Below are 18,030 nucleotides of genomic sequence, written 5' to 3'. Positions count from 1 at the left end.
AAAACATAGAACTCTCAAGGTCTGGTACCCAATAAAAACTTGATAGGACAGTAAATAAGTGGGAAAATATGACCTATAAGAACAACAACAAAAAATCAATCAATAAAAAAGATCCAGAAATGATACATATGATAGAATTAGCAGACAAGACCATTAAAATAGCTGTTAGAATATATTCTATATGTTGAAGGAATTAAAATATAAGCAGGGTAAGAGAGGAATGAAAGACAAAAAAAATGGCCTCCATCAAACTTGTAAACATAAAAAATAGAATGATGAAAAATACTTGGTGGGATTAAGAGACGATTAGACCTTACAAATGGGTTTATTTCAAGGAGTGAAAGACTGTTTAAATATTTGAAAATCAATGGAATTCACCAATTTAAAGGGCTAACAATAAAAATTCATACGGTATTCTCAATAGAAGTAGAAGAAACATTTGAATGGAAATGAAGAGATATTTAGAGTTTCCACTTCTACTCCCACTTTGGTTTCCCTGTCACGAAGTGCTCCTGGGTCTTTTTATGAAAATGTCTTATTTCTCCTCTATGTTTGGTCTTCAACTGTCTTCTTTACTGGTTTCACTCATACCTCTTGGAGATATTATCTCTGTGTAACAGACAGCGTTTGGATCTTTCTCTCTCTGGGTTGCTGCCCTAATACATACTGAACTTTTTTTCATGAAGATAATATGTCTATATCTACAGGTAAATATGTCAAAATAAAAGTGTCCTTTTAATGTCAATTTTACCTCTGTTAAGGTCATTATATATATCCAGTGGCTGGAATAATTATTATTTTATTCCATTCAAAGGGTGAAACTAATATCATATGAAAAAATGGAGATGAAAACTTATGGATTAAATTAATCAATTATATTAGCCTCTGAATCTGATCTACTCTAGGCTGTATGATAATTATATTTCCACTTACATATGAGAATTTTGAACAAACGTTTAACTTTGAGGGAAAAAAATCTAAACTCAAAGGTAGTCTCTCTGGAAAGATAAAATGATGAAAATAAAATTCTGGAACATGAGTTGTCTGTTGTAATGAACAATCCAGGGCTGTGCTGGATTTAGATCTAATATTGGCCGTTAAGGATGTGCGCTAGAAAGCAGAAGTTTCTGAGATAAAGATGAGTATCTGGGGTAAATATGTTAATTCCTGATGTGTAATCTCTTAAAAAATACCAACAGTGTGTCAGAAAGGAATTACTGTCTGCAAAGAACATATAAAAACAGTTGTCTGAAGAAATATCTTGTTCATTGCTACCTGCAATGTTAAACAGATAAAGGTTTGAAACTTGAAGATAATATCGGCAAATGCTCAGAACGTTATAAAAAAACAGTTTGAATTTCAATTATTCTCCTTAAAATAGTTTTTTTGACACATTTGTCAATTTGAATATATTTTTCTATTTTTTTGTGATTATTATCCTACACAATTTATGAAAAGTTATTCTAAAAATAATTTGTAGCTTTGCTTGAGTAGTAACCTAAATTAATAACTAATATATACTTAAAAGAGTGTTCATTTTTAAGCTTTCACTGTCTCTCTTTCAACACTGTGATCCAGTCTAAAAGTATGGAACATTTTGATATCTGTTTTATGTTAATTGAAATAAAAAATATTTAAAAATAAAAAAAAATAAAAGTAAACTGTCGAACAATAGATTTAGAATAGAGAATTTATTCATTTGAACTTTTTTTACATAACACTTAATTTATGGAAATTTAACTCTACATAATTAGCTTTTTTCTGTAATAATATGGTATGCAATAAAATATACAATTATATTTAATAAAATATAATTTTGTACTCATACAACAGTAGTGTCATCTACACTAAAATTCCCACTTCTGAGTACTCTCCAGTATTAACAATAAAGTGGTTGAATGAGTCACCGGGCTCCTGGGCCCATTTTGGCCAGAAACATGGCTTTTAGACAAAATGATCAGGACTATGAGTGCCTCTGACTTGGTTAAATCACTCTGTTGTCATCTTTAATTATTTAATTCAACCAACTTAACTGAAAACAAAAGCATCATTATTTTTAAATGAAAGTCAAAAACAATGTTATCCTTTGAGACAAAATGATAGTATTGTAAGTATTTTTCCTGAAGCCTGATCATGGACACAGCCAGAGAGACATGGTGCATAACCTACCTGTACCAGGAGATGGTGGGCTCGGGAGACCCAGAGGCCCTGCAGGAAAATGTCATCTCTTCTCCTCTTTCTGCTGTGGCATTAAAGGATTTCTGAGGCATTGTGATTGCTGGTGGCACTGAAAAAGTTGCATGTAGAATAAACAGAGATGAAAAACATTTTACCAACACCACTGGGACGTTTTTACCATTTTTTTTTTAATGCTGAGCTTTAAAACTTGGTAGTTCACTTCTGTACTTACATCAGGAGGACTGGCCTGACTGCATAGTAAAATGACTTTAAAATCACTGATCAGCCATCTAATGTACAATAATTAGGTAATTCACTGCTATGCTATATTAGTATTTTTAATCTATTAAACTAAACTAAATCAACTATTTTAGCAAATATATATGTATATCTGTATATGTACACACACTTTTATCAATTACTTCTTGCAAAAAGACAGATTATACCACCCTGACTTACATCAATACTGAGATCTACTTGGAGCGTAAATGGATTTCCTATTTGGGTTCTCATCGGTGTAAGTAATTCTATAAGCAATCACTCACTGCTTCAAGACAGGGCTTTCAAATTAAGTGTCAAACCATAATGTTCTTTCTGATTAACTACACTTAATTTCTTCAAACAACTACAGAACATTTTACGAAGAGAAACTGCTTGATCCATAGAGAGTATGAAATAGATTTTCATGAACAATTCAATTTTAAAATTAAGCTTCCTCAATTTCTAACTAATTACATTGCAAAAACTGTATATGCTGCACATTTTGAACATGTTGAAACTATTACCAAAATGCACTGTTTGCAATAAACAAATCAATGACATAACAGAAGCTAAATTTCAAAGCCCAACATAAATTCTGATTTAATGAACACTTTTATTATTTTCAATTGAATATGATGATACAATATGCCTATAGTTAAAGATTTAAAATATTTGATTTTTACATATCCTAAACATGAGCAGACAGGCATTTAAAAGCTTGATTGTAATTAAACATCTCCACAGTAGCATTCAGGTCAGCACTGATGCTGCATTATTGCAATGATGGTGGGGATAGGAACTGATATGTACCTTAGTAATTAAGCACTATAAATCAAGCTTATGCCTTTATGAATTTAGATATAAGGGGCATGACTTGACATGCTATCTGTAAAGTAACATAATAATTACTAGTATTACAATGGAATAGACTTTTTTTTCAGATGTTAACTGCATCTTAAGTCACTGAAAACTGACTTCCTGTATCCTGTTCTCCTTCTCTTCTAATTATGAAATAAAACATTTTAATCAACATGTATTGCTTTTCCTTTTGTTATTTATAAATGAGTTGCAAAAACACTATGACTATTTTTGTTATAATAAAGATTTTAACTTTTAAGGAATTACAATGAAAATAAACTATTAGAAACTCTCTCTGTAGTGTTTATGTAAATAAAAGCATTTCCAAATGGAGAACCATATGCTCCAGTTCTTGTCCTGTTCCTGTTACCTAAATAAGTTATTTTTCCTTTACCATAATTTTTTTATCTATAAAGTAAACAATATGCTGGATAATCTCTAAAAACTGACAAATCTTAATCTCTATGTTTTATGAAGTTAATTCTGCTAATGATACACGTGTTCTTACTTGTAGCGTAGATTAGCAGAAAAATGTTAATATGGCATATTTAGATACTTTGAAGTACTATGAAGAGTAATTCCAGAACTATTCCAGAGATTAATAGCATCAAAATCTGCAGAGGTTTTCACTAAGTTAGATGTCAAGATGTTCAGGAAGTTTGTTACTCACTGTTTAGACTCTACTGTTCTTACATATATCACCTTATTATTTCTAAATTCACTGTTGAGTTGGATTAAATAATTTTAAAAGCTATTATAATTATATTTATCTGAATTAATTTTTCTCCCACAAGATCATTTTAAAATTTTAAAAAAATACAAACTTGTGGTTACTGGGGGGGGGGTAGAGGGTGGGAAGGGACAGACTGGGATTTCAAAATTGTAGAATAGATAAACAAGATTACACTGTATAGCACAGGGAAATATACACAAAATGTTATGATAAATCACAGAGAAAAAATGTGACAATGAGTGTGTATAGGTCCATGAATGACTGAAAAATTGTGCTGAACACTGGAATTTGACATAACACTGTAAAATGATTATGAATCAATAAAAAATGTAAAAAAATATTTTTTTTTGCATTTGATTATATCGGAAAAATCCAACTTTAATAACTTGATCAAGATTTATATTCCATATCTGCTAAGTAGTCAGTGCTTTCTGGTAAGCTTCTGTTTTCATACTTTAGCTACAAGAAACATACGGGTGTGTAAGAAAGTGGCTCCATAACTCACTTATATGGAGGCTCTGGTTCAACATCAAGTTATAATTTACCTCACTGACTGCTTAGGCACCAAAGATATCACTAATTTAACACCTTAACTTCCTTTCATCAACAGTGGCATTCCATGTCTTCTGTGTCTTACAGTCTTCCTCTATCCACTTTCCCTCAAATATTTATTGGAAAATGAAGAATGTGGTACCAAACATGAAATACTTGTATGGTTCTGATTAACCAATACTAATAATCTCTCCAACTTTATTCAGGATCAGGATGACAAGCTCCACCCTCCCACTGTCAGGGAAGCAACTCTTTTTCAATTCACTGATTATTCCGATGTATCCTAAATATATACCAGCAAATGAATTCACATGTAGATCCTCTACTTTGCAGAGGACTGCTAATTTTAAAACTCACAGTCTTATTTACCTGTCCTTGTTTTTACTTTCAAGGTTGCAGGGCAACCTTGACATTCACATAAGAGAGGATATGACGAAGACAGCAGAGCAGGAACCAACAGGCATCTGTCTTCACACTTACATGCAACTGTACTGGCAGAATCTGTCTAATGTCACTATCTTGGAACTGGGGGTCTACTGAATGCTTACAACTTTCAAACAAAGACATGGAAGATACATTGTGCTTAATACTGGTCAATTTCAGCTGGCAGTATAATATAGTACCTATCCCCCTCCCCATCTAAGGCAGGCAGCTGTGCACATGATCCTGAAGCTGGATGACCACAGAAAGCCAGGATAAGCAAAGAGGACTTTGTCATTCATATATGAAGGATCTGTGCACTGATCACTGACTGATGCTTTTGATCACAGAAGTGCAGATGAAGAGGTAGCAGTGGCCACTGTTGTTGTACCCTGCACTGATTGCTGTGACAGCCACAGGCTGACATTCTTTTATTCCCTCTCTTCATTTTTCCTTCTTACCATTTTAAGAGGCAGACATTAAAGACCAGGACATTCTAAAACAATTGTATATACTGGACTCATCAGAAAGTGATCATGCCTGCTGAGGGAAAGGTGCAGGTTTAGAGAATACACAAGGATACCTTAAGTTTACACCTCAAGCTGATCTTTGGCATGGAGACAGACTACAATTAAAAAAGAAAAAAACAGTAACAGTAAACCCTAGGGTTGAGAGAGAATCTGATTTCCACCGTAACCACATTATTAGGTTCAAATGCCCAGTTTGCAACAAAACGTTACAAGGCCTACAAAAACACAGGAAAGTATGGCCCATTGAAAGGAGAAATTAAATAAACAGAAACTGCCCCTGAAAAAGACCTGAAGGTAGATAAAGAGTTTGAAACAATTATCTTAAAGATGCTCAAAGAACTAAAGGAAGTGGTGAAGGAATTCAAGTAATATATGAACAAGCTGAAATAGATAAAGAGATAGAAAACCTAGAATGAAACCAAAAATAAATTCTGGAACTTAAAAGGACAATAATTGAAATGAAAAAAATCCATTCGAGGGAGTCACAGACAGATTTAAGCAAGTAGAAGAGTCAGTGAACATGAAACAGGTTAATGAAAATTTTAGCATTTGAGTAGAAAAAAAGACAAAAAGTTTGAAAAAAGTGAATAGAGCCTAAGGAACCAGTATGAGACACCACCAGGTAGACCAACCCCCAATCACACAGTGGGAGTCCCAGAAGGAGAAGAGAGAGAGAACATACGAAGAAATAATGGCTGAAAACTTCAGCTATAAATACAAACATCCAAGAAACTCAACAAACTACAACTAAACAAGTTCAGTGAGGACCAGGCCAAGGCACATATAATGAACTCTTCAAAAGCCAAAGGCAGAGAGAAACTCTTGAAAGCAGCAAGAGAGAAGTGACTCACAACATGAAGGGAGCCTCAATAACATTATCACCAGAGTTTGTATCAGAAACTTAGGAAGACACAAGGCAGTGGGCTCATATATTCAAGTGCTAAAAGGAAAAAAATTAAAAAACAAAAAAACTGTCAACCAAGAAACCTGTATCTGGGAAAACGGTCCTTCAACAGTGAGGGAGAAATTAAGATATTACTCTACTTTTTATTTTCTACATGATTTAAGTTAATATATTTTAAAAGAATATTAGTCTAAAAGCTATTACTATTTTAACTGTGTTTTGAAACTCCTAATTTTGTTTTCTACATAATTTGGGACCAATACATTTTAAAGAATTATCAGTTAAAGTTTTTGGACACACAATGTATAAAAATGTAATTCTGTGACATCGATAACCAAAAGGGATGAGGATAAGCTATAAAAAAAAGAGTAGAGTTTATTCATGCTATTGAAGTTAAGCTGGTCTAAGTTCAAGTAACAGCTTTATAACTTTAGGATGTTAAGTGCAATATCACCAATAACACAAAGAAATTAGCTATGAAATATACACAAAAGGAAATGAGAAAAAAATTTTAAGTTTCACTATCAAAAAAAAACTATTAACAGAATACAGTAATATATGAAATAATGACAAAAAACTATAAGACATTTAGAAAACAAATAGCAAAATGACAGAAGTCCTTTCTTATCAATAATTACTTTAAATGTAAATGAATTAAACTCTCTAATAAACAGACAGAGATTGGCAGAATGGCTAAAATTCATAATAAAATTATGTGCTATCCATTAGAGACTCACTATAGCTACAAAGACACAAACAAATTGAAAGTGAAAAAACAGAGAAAAATATAATAACCAAAAGAGAGCAAGGATGATGCTACAAATAGACAAAATAGACTTTAAATTAAAAAAAAAAGTTTACAAGGGAATAAGATATTACACAGTAATAAAAATTTAATAAAGCAAGGAAATATCACAAACATAAACATATATGCTCCTAATTATAGACCACTGAAATATATAAAACAAAAATAACAAGTGTGAAGGAAGACATAATTCTACAATAAAAGTTGGAGATATCAATATTGCAGTCTCAATAATGGATTGAAGGACCAGACAGATGACAAGTAAGGAAACAGAAGACTTACATAACACAATACACCAACTAGATCTAGCAAACATATACAGAACACTCTACCCCAAAGTGAAAGCAAACACATTCTTCTCAAGTGTACATAGGACATTTTTCAGAATAGCCCATATGTTATGTCACAAATTAATTTTAACTTAAGGAACTAGAATTTAAAAAAGACATAATCAATCCAAGCTAGCAGAAGGACATTAATAATAAATATTAGGAGAAATTGTTTTTAAATTAAGAATACAAAAAATACACAAAATTAATGAAACCAGAAGTCTTTCATTAAGATCAACAAAATTGACAAAACTTTAGCTAGATGGACTAAGATAAAAGAGAAAGCTCAAATTACTAAAATCGAAAATGAACATGAGGATATTATTAACAATTATAACGGAATAAAAAAGGATTTTAAGAGGACACTATGAACAACTGTATGCCAACAAATTGGATACTCTATAAAAAATGGACAAATTCCTAGAAACACAAAATGTGTCAAAAATAAATCATCAATAAAAATGAAATCTGAATAGACATACAACTAGTCAGGGGACTGACTCTGTAATCAAAAAATCAATAATCAAAAAAGAAGAGGACATATTCCCTAAGTTATCCTATTCAGGTCGGCATTACTCTGATGACAAAGTCAGAACAAAAGCACTACAAAAACAAGCAAAGAAAAAATCTACAGGCAACATCCTTTTGAACATTTACGTAAACATCTTTAAAAAAATACTAGCAAACTGAATTCAGTAGTATATCAAAATGATTATACACCATGACCAAGTGGGATTTATTCCTGGAATTCAAAGGTGGTTCAACATATAAAAATCTATAAATGTAATACATCACAGTAATCAAAAGAAGGGAAAAAATATATGATCATCTCAACTAATGCAGAAAAAGCATTTGACAAAATTCAACACCTTTCATGTACAACCTTAAAAATATTAGGAATAAAAAGAAACTCTACCAACCATCGACATAATAAAATCCATATATGAGAAAGCCACAAGAAACACCATATTCAAGGGTAAAAGGCTAAATGTTTTTCCTCTAGATCAGGAACAAGGCAACGATACCTACTTTTGCCACTTCTATTCAGCATGGTACTAGAAGTTCTAGCCAGAGTATTTAGGCAAGGGACAGAAATGAAAGAACCCAAATTAAAAAAAAAAAAAAGTAAAATTATCTCTGTTTACAAATGATATGATCTTGTATGTAGAAAACTCTGAAGAGTCCATAAAAAATTTTAGATGCAAAAGACGAATTCAATAAAGTAGAAGATTACATAGTCATCACACAAAAACCAATTGCATTTTTACACACTTACAATAAACAATCTGAAATGGAAGATACAAAAACAATTCCATTTACAGTAGCATCCAAAAGAATGAAATACTTAAGAATTAACCAACTAAGTAAAACTTGTACAATGAAACTATAAAACATTGCTGAAAGAAAAAACATAAATATGTGTAAACATACCCCATGTTCATGGATTGGAAGACTCAACATTAAGATGTTAATACTACCCAAAGTGATCTACAAATTCAATGGAATCCATAACAAAATCTCAATGGCATTTTTTTGAATATATAGAAAAACTCATTCTAAAATTCATCTGGCATCTCAAGTGACTCCAACTAGCTAAAGCAATCTTTGAAAGAAGAATAGAGTTAAGATTCACACTTTCTGATTTTAAAACTTAACAGTGACCAAAACAGTGAAGTACTGGCATAGAGACAGCCATAATAGATCAATGAAATAGAATAGAGAGCTCCAAAATAAATCATCACATATGTTATTAAATGATTTTTGATAAAGGTGCCAAAACCATTCAACAAATGGTGCTGGGAACACTAGATACCTACATGCGAAAGAAGAAAGCAAGACTGTTATTTAAAGCCAAATACAAAAATTAACTCAAATGGAATGGAACCAAACATAAAAACTATAAAACTCTCCGGAAAAAAAAATACAGGGCAAGAACTTCATGACATGGGATTTGGCAATGTACTCCTTGAATATGACACCAAAGGCACAGGCAACAGAAGGAAAAATAAAGTAAAAACACAACCTACAGAATGGAGGAAATATTTACAAGCTGTATATCTGATAAGAGATTAATATCCAGAATATATAGAGAACTTTTAAAAATCAACAACAAAACAACCCAATTCAAAAACGGGCAAGAGCACTTAAGTAGACATTTCTCCAAAGCAGATGCAGAAATGGCCAATAAGCACATGAAAAGATGCTCAACATCACCCTTAGGGAACTGCAAGTCCAAACCACACTGAGATACTGTCTCATATCCAGTAGGAAGACTACTATTAAAAAAGTAAAATAAAATAGCAAGTATTGGTGAGGATGTGGAGAAATTGAAACCTTTTGTATTGCTGGTGAAATGCAAAACAGCACAGTTATTGTGGAAAACAGCATGGTGGGTCTTCAAAAATTTAAACATAGAATTGCCATGTGATCCAGCAATTTCACTTATGGGTATACACTCAAATGAATTGCAAGCAAGGTCTCAAAGAGATATTTGTGCATCCATGTTCATGGCAGCATTATTCATAATATTTAAAAAGTGGAAGCAACCTAAAAGTCCATAGATGAATAAATGGATAAGCAAAATTTTATATATGCATAAAACAGAAAATCATTCAGCCTTAAAAAAGAAAGAAAATTCTGACATATACTACAACATGAATGAACCTTGAGGACACTATGCAATGTGAAAGAAACCAACCACAGAGAGACAAGTACTCTATAATTTCACTTACTATGCACTTAGAGTTATCAGAATCACAGATATAGAAAGTGTAACGGTGGTTCCTAGAGGTCAGAAACAGAGGGGAATGGGAATTATTGTTAAATGGGCAGAGAATTCCAGTTTTGCTTGATGAAAAGAGTTACAGAGATGGATGGTGGTGAATGTCGTGCGATGTTATGAGTGTATATAATATCACCTAACTGTCCACTTAGAAATTGTTAAGTTGATTAATTTCATGTTATGCATATTTTACCACGAAAGTGAAGGAATTAAAAAAGGAAATCTATCAGAGTCTGTGGGCAAGAGACTAGATGGACCAGATTAACACCAAAGTACCTTGTGATTTTAACATACTATAGTGTTATTCTCAGTGTACATGGAAAATAATTTAATTCCTTTCTTCAGGCCTTTCCATGACTTCATCAACACATGGTTCTTTCTATTGCATATGAACACTGAAGAGAGAAAAAAAATGAAACAATTGGGAAACTACATTTGCAAAGCTGATTTATATTGTGCAAGGATGCAAGAAAATTGCAGTATTTTTCAGTTTAATTATGTCTCCTCCTTTGTTAAAGAAGCAAGTATCTTCAGCTTGCAACTTAACCTCCTCAGCAATTTTTAATATACTCAACTGGTTACATAATATTGTGTAGTAATAATATTGGTATTTTAATATTACACAGATACTCTTTATGTAATAAGATATTTCCATTATGTAAACTGCATTCCCTTCATGATTTTGATGTTTTGTCACTTCCTAATGGTCATATCAAGTGTCAAAGATGTCACACGTGCATTGTTCTTCTTTCCTCTATTTTTTTTAATTTGTTTATTTTGCTATTCACTGCTGCCTCATAGGCTATTATATCACCTAACACGTCTCAGTTTTTATTAATATTGCTTCTGGTTACTTGCATTAATCTTTCATTTCATATTTATGAAGTTGGTCAATTGCTATTTAATAGAAACAAGGTTTTTTTGGAACTCAAAACAGATAAAAAACTTTATCATATGCAAAATTTTAAATGACTGACATAAAGAAAAGCCAGTTGTATAATTTAACCTTGAAAGAAGGTCTAGCTCATTGGTTATAGTAAACTAAATACATGAAGTCAGTTCTTTCCAAATAAATGTGGTTAGTCATTTCCAACCTTGAGCATCAGTATACTTAGTAATACTGCCTTGCTACAAAATCTAATCAATATTTTGCATGTTCTTAATTCAGAATTAATAACTAATTGGCCAATATTTTCCACATATTTGTTCCTAATTTGTGAATACAGTAAAGTAGTAGCAAAATTACAATTGTCTGATGAGCACTGAGTTTTAAAATTAAACCTGAGTAAAGCAGAGTTTTGTTTTATACCATCAGATCACAAGATAGCGAAGATCAACTTGGCTCGTCACATTGCTTTAAACAAAATTCATGGGAAAAGTTTCCATGGCCATCTCAAATTCCATTCTTAGTGAACCCTACTATGAAAGGCCTCAGAAATTCAACCAAATAAATACCTTCAGTGGAAACAAATACAAAAGAATGAGAAAATGTTAACTGAAGTTTTGGTGCAGTATCATTTTGCTTTTCTGTGTTTTCCAACTTTTTGTCAAATAAATCTGATTTTTATCTTCTTTTAATTTGACTTTTAAAATAGATCATATCCATAGGTTCTACAATACAATGAAATATAAAGATAGACACAGAATTCTTCACCTAACCCCTTTCCTCTTTAACCACTTTATTAATTACTTGTATTTCTTCATGCAACTATTAATACACATTTTTGTTTCCTTCTTCCTTTTGCAAACTGTACCTTTTTCTGTGCCATGCTTTTATTCTCAAGTTAATGCTACATGCAAGGAGTATATTCATGTCACTATGTAGAGAATTCCTTCACTCTTGCTCAAATTGCAGTCTTTTGTGGATAAACTACTGGGTATGTATTAGGTCACCTGTAGATGGCTACATAGTTATCTATTACAATCTTTATTCACTGCAACCAATGCTGCAATTAATTATCTCGAAGTAAAAATGATAGGTCAAATGGTAAATTAATATAAAATGCTGACTGAAGAGGACTAAATTAGCTATTACTAACAGCTCTCGGTGGTAATTATGCAATATTCTATTTTAACAATGGATTACTTACATAACCAAAAAAATGAACAAATAACAGAATAAAACAACAGAAACTGAAGTTAATAATTTCATATAATTTAATAAAGCTAATTTATAGCTGAGTGTCTACAACCAATAAACCTCCAAATAAAATCTTATTAAAGTCAAGTGCAAAAGTACAGTTGAGAGCAAGGAAAACATTACTTTCATTTTCTTTTGTTTCTACAGTAAGAGGTAATAATTAAATAAAAGGCAAAAATTAATATAGAAAATTCTTCAGGTCAAAAAAGAAATAATTTGAAGCTTTTAGACATCTTAAGGGATAATTTTACCATTAAACATGGCCATTTTTATCCTTTTTCACAGTACATTTTATAATTAACAATATTTTATAGCACAGGTCCTCAAAGTGTGTTTCAGGGACATCTGAGGTCCCCAACACCCAGTTACAGGATGTATGAGGCCCTCTCTTTTCCAAATACATATCTATGTGAGGAACCTGGAAAACTAAGTTACTGGATTAAGCTAATGGAGGAAAAATTCAGTAATTTTCTTATCTGGAAGATTCCTTTTCACGTGTGCAAAAATGTATCAGAAGAGACTGAATGCAGCAGCAGACCTGATAATCTGCCTGTCTTCTGTTAACATACACATTAAAGTAACTTGTGAAAATTTAAAAAAAAAAGGCGCTATTCTAGTATTTTTCAAAACATAGTTATTTTTAATATGCTATTTAGAGTAGCATGCTTATTTTGACAGATTAATAAATTAACACTTTAAACTTAAATATGACTATGCTTCAATAAAAAAGTTTAAAGATTTGAAAAAATTAAATTAAAAAAATATTAAAAAAAGTCTCAGTTTTCAGGTCTAATATGATATATATAAATAGGTATAACCCACATAAACAAAACTTTTGGAGATTTTCATTTTTATAAGTGAAAAGAATTCCTAAGACAAGTTTTCTAATCATCTGGGGAACAAAATGAGGTAGAACACAATTAAAGAGAAGTCATATAAAACTGCAAAAAGAAATTTAAATATAAACCATAGGGTATGTTTAAGATTATTCTAAATGGATAAAGTTTCAGAACATATTCCTTGAGAGTTAGTAATGATCACCTTTGGGAAATTCCGGAGAAAAGTATCTGTTGGGAAGTTTGAGTTCAAGGATTTCAGGACTGATCGAGGAAAAAGACACAACAGGGTGGCCACAGTATACGATGGACTTTATGTGGGTTGCACTTGGACACGTTGCATACAGGGTAAGCTCTTTACGGGCAGGAGACCTTCCAGAGACAGTGTGCTTGGGTGAAGGGTCACCGCCTACATGAGGTGGAGAGCAAGGAGACTCCTAGGAGAGAGGGGAGTTGAGGGGTGGGCTTATTTGTCTACGTGAGTGATGTCACTCAGCAGCACAGCATGGAGTCTTCCAGCTGGAGCACTCCAAAGAGCAGCAGCGACTTGGGATCCTGCCTAGGCCAAGAGTTTGTCTTACCTATGGCTGGCAGAAAATGGATACAGTTTTGAAAGGTGTGTGAAGCAGGTGAATCTAAGTGGTTAAAACTATGCTTATTGGGGCTATATTTAAAACAATTGGATGTTAAATATAAAATACACAAATTTCTGAATTTGGTGCTAGTGTGGCTTTTGAGCTGACAGTCCCAGCTTGCTATGAAGATACAACATAAGGACCAATATACAGGGCCCTTCTTTGACTCCTTTACCTAATAGGAATGAAGGTACTGTCGGATGTAGGTGGAGATGTCAGAGGGAAAGGGTCTTCTTGGTATTGAAAACTTGTCAGTTTACTATAAAATCAGAGTACATATCAGAATAAATCATCAAATGATCATATAGCTCATAAATTTTGGAAGTTACTATTAAATGTATTTTTTTAAGACCAACATAATTGTTTCGTAAGATCAACAGAATCTCCATCTGTGATAGCAGAAAGGAAGAAGAGTTGCAGCCTCTTTTATTTTCTCCCCGTAAAAGTCTTTTAATTTTGCTCCATCAACTAAGTTAGATATAGTTGCTCTTAAATACACTACTGTCAAAAATCAGTAAGTAGCCTGAGCTTATCCTGAGTGTGAGCTAAATATTCAGAGTCACACTGGAGTGATAGAGGAATGATCAAAATTGAGTTCTGTATTTCTTTTCAGTTAATATCTTTATTAATTCCTTAGAGTTAAAAAAGAGGGAGAAAACCCTGATCATATCCATTTCAACAAGTTTAAAAATAGTATTACAGAGTTCTAGTTCTGGGCAAATTGGCATAACCACACTGCATCTTGTCTCTGTCACTTAATATGTCTGGAACACTCAAGCAGAATGCATGGATAATCTGAAGATTATGAAATATAAATAGGATCAGGCATATTTCTCTGATCTTACCAAAGTATTCTGAAGATACTTTTACTTCTTGTTGCTTCTTGTTATCAATCATGAACTGCAGATTCCTCTGAGCCTACATTCTGCATGTTTCTGAGACAGCTAAAGTGCAGGCCATGCTTCAGTTTATCGCTTTAGTTCTTTCAAGGTAGCTTTGTAATATCCTGCTGTCAATAGTCCAGTGTCAAAACTGGACTACAAATAAATCAATTAATTAATAAAAATAAATGAACCTAATTGCAAAGCAAAATGTGTGGACAAAATAGGCAGAAAGTAAAATTTAGACACAGATATATATAGAAGTCAGAAATTAGTTTGAATTCAGTAAAGACAAAGAGACTGAAATATTCTGAGGTCAGTATTTAGGTAAAAGCAGGCAACATCATGTAAACAAATCATATTGCTATGATATGTTATTCAAATCCTTAGAATACAGTGTATAATTTTGTTCATGACACTGAAATACATATGCAAGAATTCCATCCAATATATAGAAACAGGTACCCAATTTATCCTATCACTTGAAACAACTGAAAAATCAGACACATTGTGTAAAAGAACAGTTTTCAAGACATTGTCAATCAGTCAAGAAATCAGTCGACAATGATCCCTGGAATATGAGAGGAAATGAGATGAGTCCTATTACTGCCCCAGCTTACTGTCTGAAGGAAGTGTCTAATCTGTAGTGTAGGGAGGAGGAGCCCAGGTGAATTCTAGAAGTCTCCCTGAACTGTGGACGCAGGGCTGGTAGTCCAGGAAAACAAAGGTGTCTGTTGTTCACAGGGCAGAGTGTCAGACAAGACAGAGGTGGACAGTGAGGACCTCCTGAGACTTGCAGTGAGTTCCCCTGGGTTCCTCACATGAAACCGATGAGTACATCCATGATACTAAATTGCTGAGGCCAAGGAAAGAACTACTCAAATTAGAAGGAAGAATTTTCAAAGTGCAATTGGAGCAAAGGGCATGCTCTATTCTCATAAGCCATAATAATAATAATTTTAAAATGTCATAGTGCATGTCAAATACAGTATTCTGAAAGATTTTATCTCAGAAATGAGGCAAAACAAGCTCTGGATGATTCTGATCCCACCTAAAACGCTTGAAGGCATGAACTGAAAGGATTAAATCATTTGTAACTAACTTATCTGAATTCCCGGACAAATATCTAAAATATTTAAAGGAACACAAAAATATTCAACACACTAAAGAGGTAAAATTCATAACATCTGGCATCCAATTTTAAACTATTAACTATGAAAAGAAACAGGAAATATGAGACATGATGAGAAAAATATATAATCAACAAAGACTAACCCAGAAATGACGTAGATGATAGAATTAGACAAAAACATTAAAGCAGTTATTATAAATGCATTCCATATATTCAAGAATCATCATGTTAGAGGCTTAAAAGATATTTTAAAAATAAAATTTCTACACATTAAAACTATAGTGTCTGAAGTCAAAAGTATATGAAATAGGATGAAGTAGATTAAACATTGCAGATGAAAAGATTGGTGAACTTGAACATATAGCAATAGAGACTATCCAAAAAGTAATACAGGAAGGAAAAAAAAAACTAAAAGAAAATAAACAGAACATATGACAGCTCTGGGATAAGTTCAAATGGCCTAAAATATGTGAAACTGGAGTCCCAAAGGAGTGTGAGACATAAAATAATATGTGAAGAACTAATGATCAAAACATTTCCAAGTTTGTCAACAAAATCCAGGCAGAAAAATAATGAAAAAAATCACACCAAAGTATATTATCTCCAAATTGCTTAAAACAAGTGAAAAAGAATCTTCAAGAATCTGGGAAGACTGGGTAGATGACACACTTTAAGTACAGAGCACAAAATAAGAATGAGAACAGACTTTTCATCTGAAATAACTCAGGCCAAAAATAATGGCTCAGAGTTTTTACGGTACTAAAAGGAAAAAAAAAAAAAACAAAACCTTGTCCATTTAGAATCCTATAACCAGCAAAATTGTATTTCAAATATGAAGGGGAAATAAAGACCATCTCAGATATTCAGTAGGTGATGTTAATCATCCCTTGCAGACTTGCACTGTAATAACTGTTAAAGGAACTCATTCAGGCATTTGGAAACTCATACCAAATAGAAATCTGAATATACATGAAGACATGAAGAGCCATGGAAATGGTAACCATGTGGATAGAAATAAAAGCCTTTTTAAAAAAAAATTAAGCCAAGTTAAGAGCTAATTGACAATTTAAAATGAAAAATAAAAAACAGCGAATGCAGTGTGAAGATACGGTAGGCAGAATAATGCCCTTTCCTCTGCAAAGATGCCAATGCCCATGGCCCAGACATCTCTGAATACATTCAGTTACAAGGCATAAGAGACTTAGCAGACATAACTAAGATCACAGACATTATCTAGGTGAGAAAAATTAACAAGCCCTCAAAACCAGAGAACGCTGGTGGAAAGAAGTCAGGACATGCAACAGAAGGGGAAGTCAGAAATATTCCAAGTCTGAGATGGATTTAAGGCACCATTGCTGGTACTGGAGGAAGAAGCCCAGAGGGTGGCCTCTTAGAGTTAAGCACCACCTCCTCCAGGTGACATGCAGCAAGGAAAAAGGACCTTCATTCTATAGAATGAGGATAAATTCTGCCAACAACCTTAATGATAGAAGAGATTCTTCCCCAGAGCCTGCAGCAAGGAGCACAATCCTGCCAACACTTTGATTTTATAAAAATTATAAAATAAGTAAAAATATTATTATATTTCTATAATACCCTGAACAGATCCCAGTTGAGCCTACTTGGATTTCTGAACTACCAAAACTGTGAAATTATAAATTTGTGTTGTTTAAAGCCACTGAATTTGTGGTTACTTGTTACTCCAGAAATAGAAAATGAATAAGAGTTTATAATTTATGTAGATGCAAAATAACTGATGATAATAGCACAAAGGCTGGAGGAAGGTATTGTTATTCAATATGTGTAATAGTATATCACTTGAAATATGATTTGAAAATCAACTACTGAAATAACACATAACAATGAACTATGATCAGTGAGCCAAAGTAAAAAAATAGATTGATAAAAAATATTCCAAAATCTAAATAAGGCAAAAATAGAAGAAAAAGGGAACAAAAAAGATAACAAAGAAAACAAATAGAAAGAATTAATTCCAACTAAATCAATAAAATATTTAAGGTAACTTTTATAAACATTCCAATACAAAGGTGGGA

General features: G+C 32.6%; 1 protein-coding gene across 1 annotated transcript in view; it reads right to left on the bottom strand.

Moving 5' to 3' along the window:
• The window catches only part of NCAM2 (neural cell adhesion molecule 2), a 429,294-nt gene that overhangs the window by 146,101 nt on the left and 265,163 nt on the right, over positions 1–18,030 (bottom strand). The window contains exon 6 of the mRNA XM_006215779.2: positions 2,170–2,287. Coding sequence (XP_006215841.2) covers positions 2,170–2,287 — 118 coding nt within the window. The remainder of the gene's footprint in view (positions 1–2,169; positions 2,288–18,030) is intronic.

This window comes from Vicugna pacos, chromosome 1 (assembly GCF_048564905.1).
Source record: "Vicugna pacos chromosome 1, VicPac4, whole genome shotgun sequence".
Lineage (NCBI taxonomy): Eukaryota > Metazoa > Chordata > Mammalia > Artiodactyla > Camelidae > Vicugna > Vicugna pacos.
This window is presented reverse-complemented; position numbering and strand designations above follow the sequence as displayed.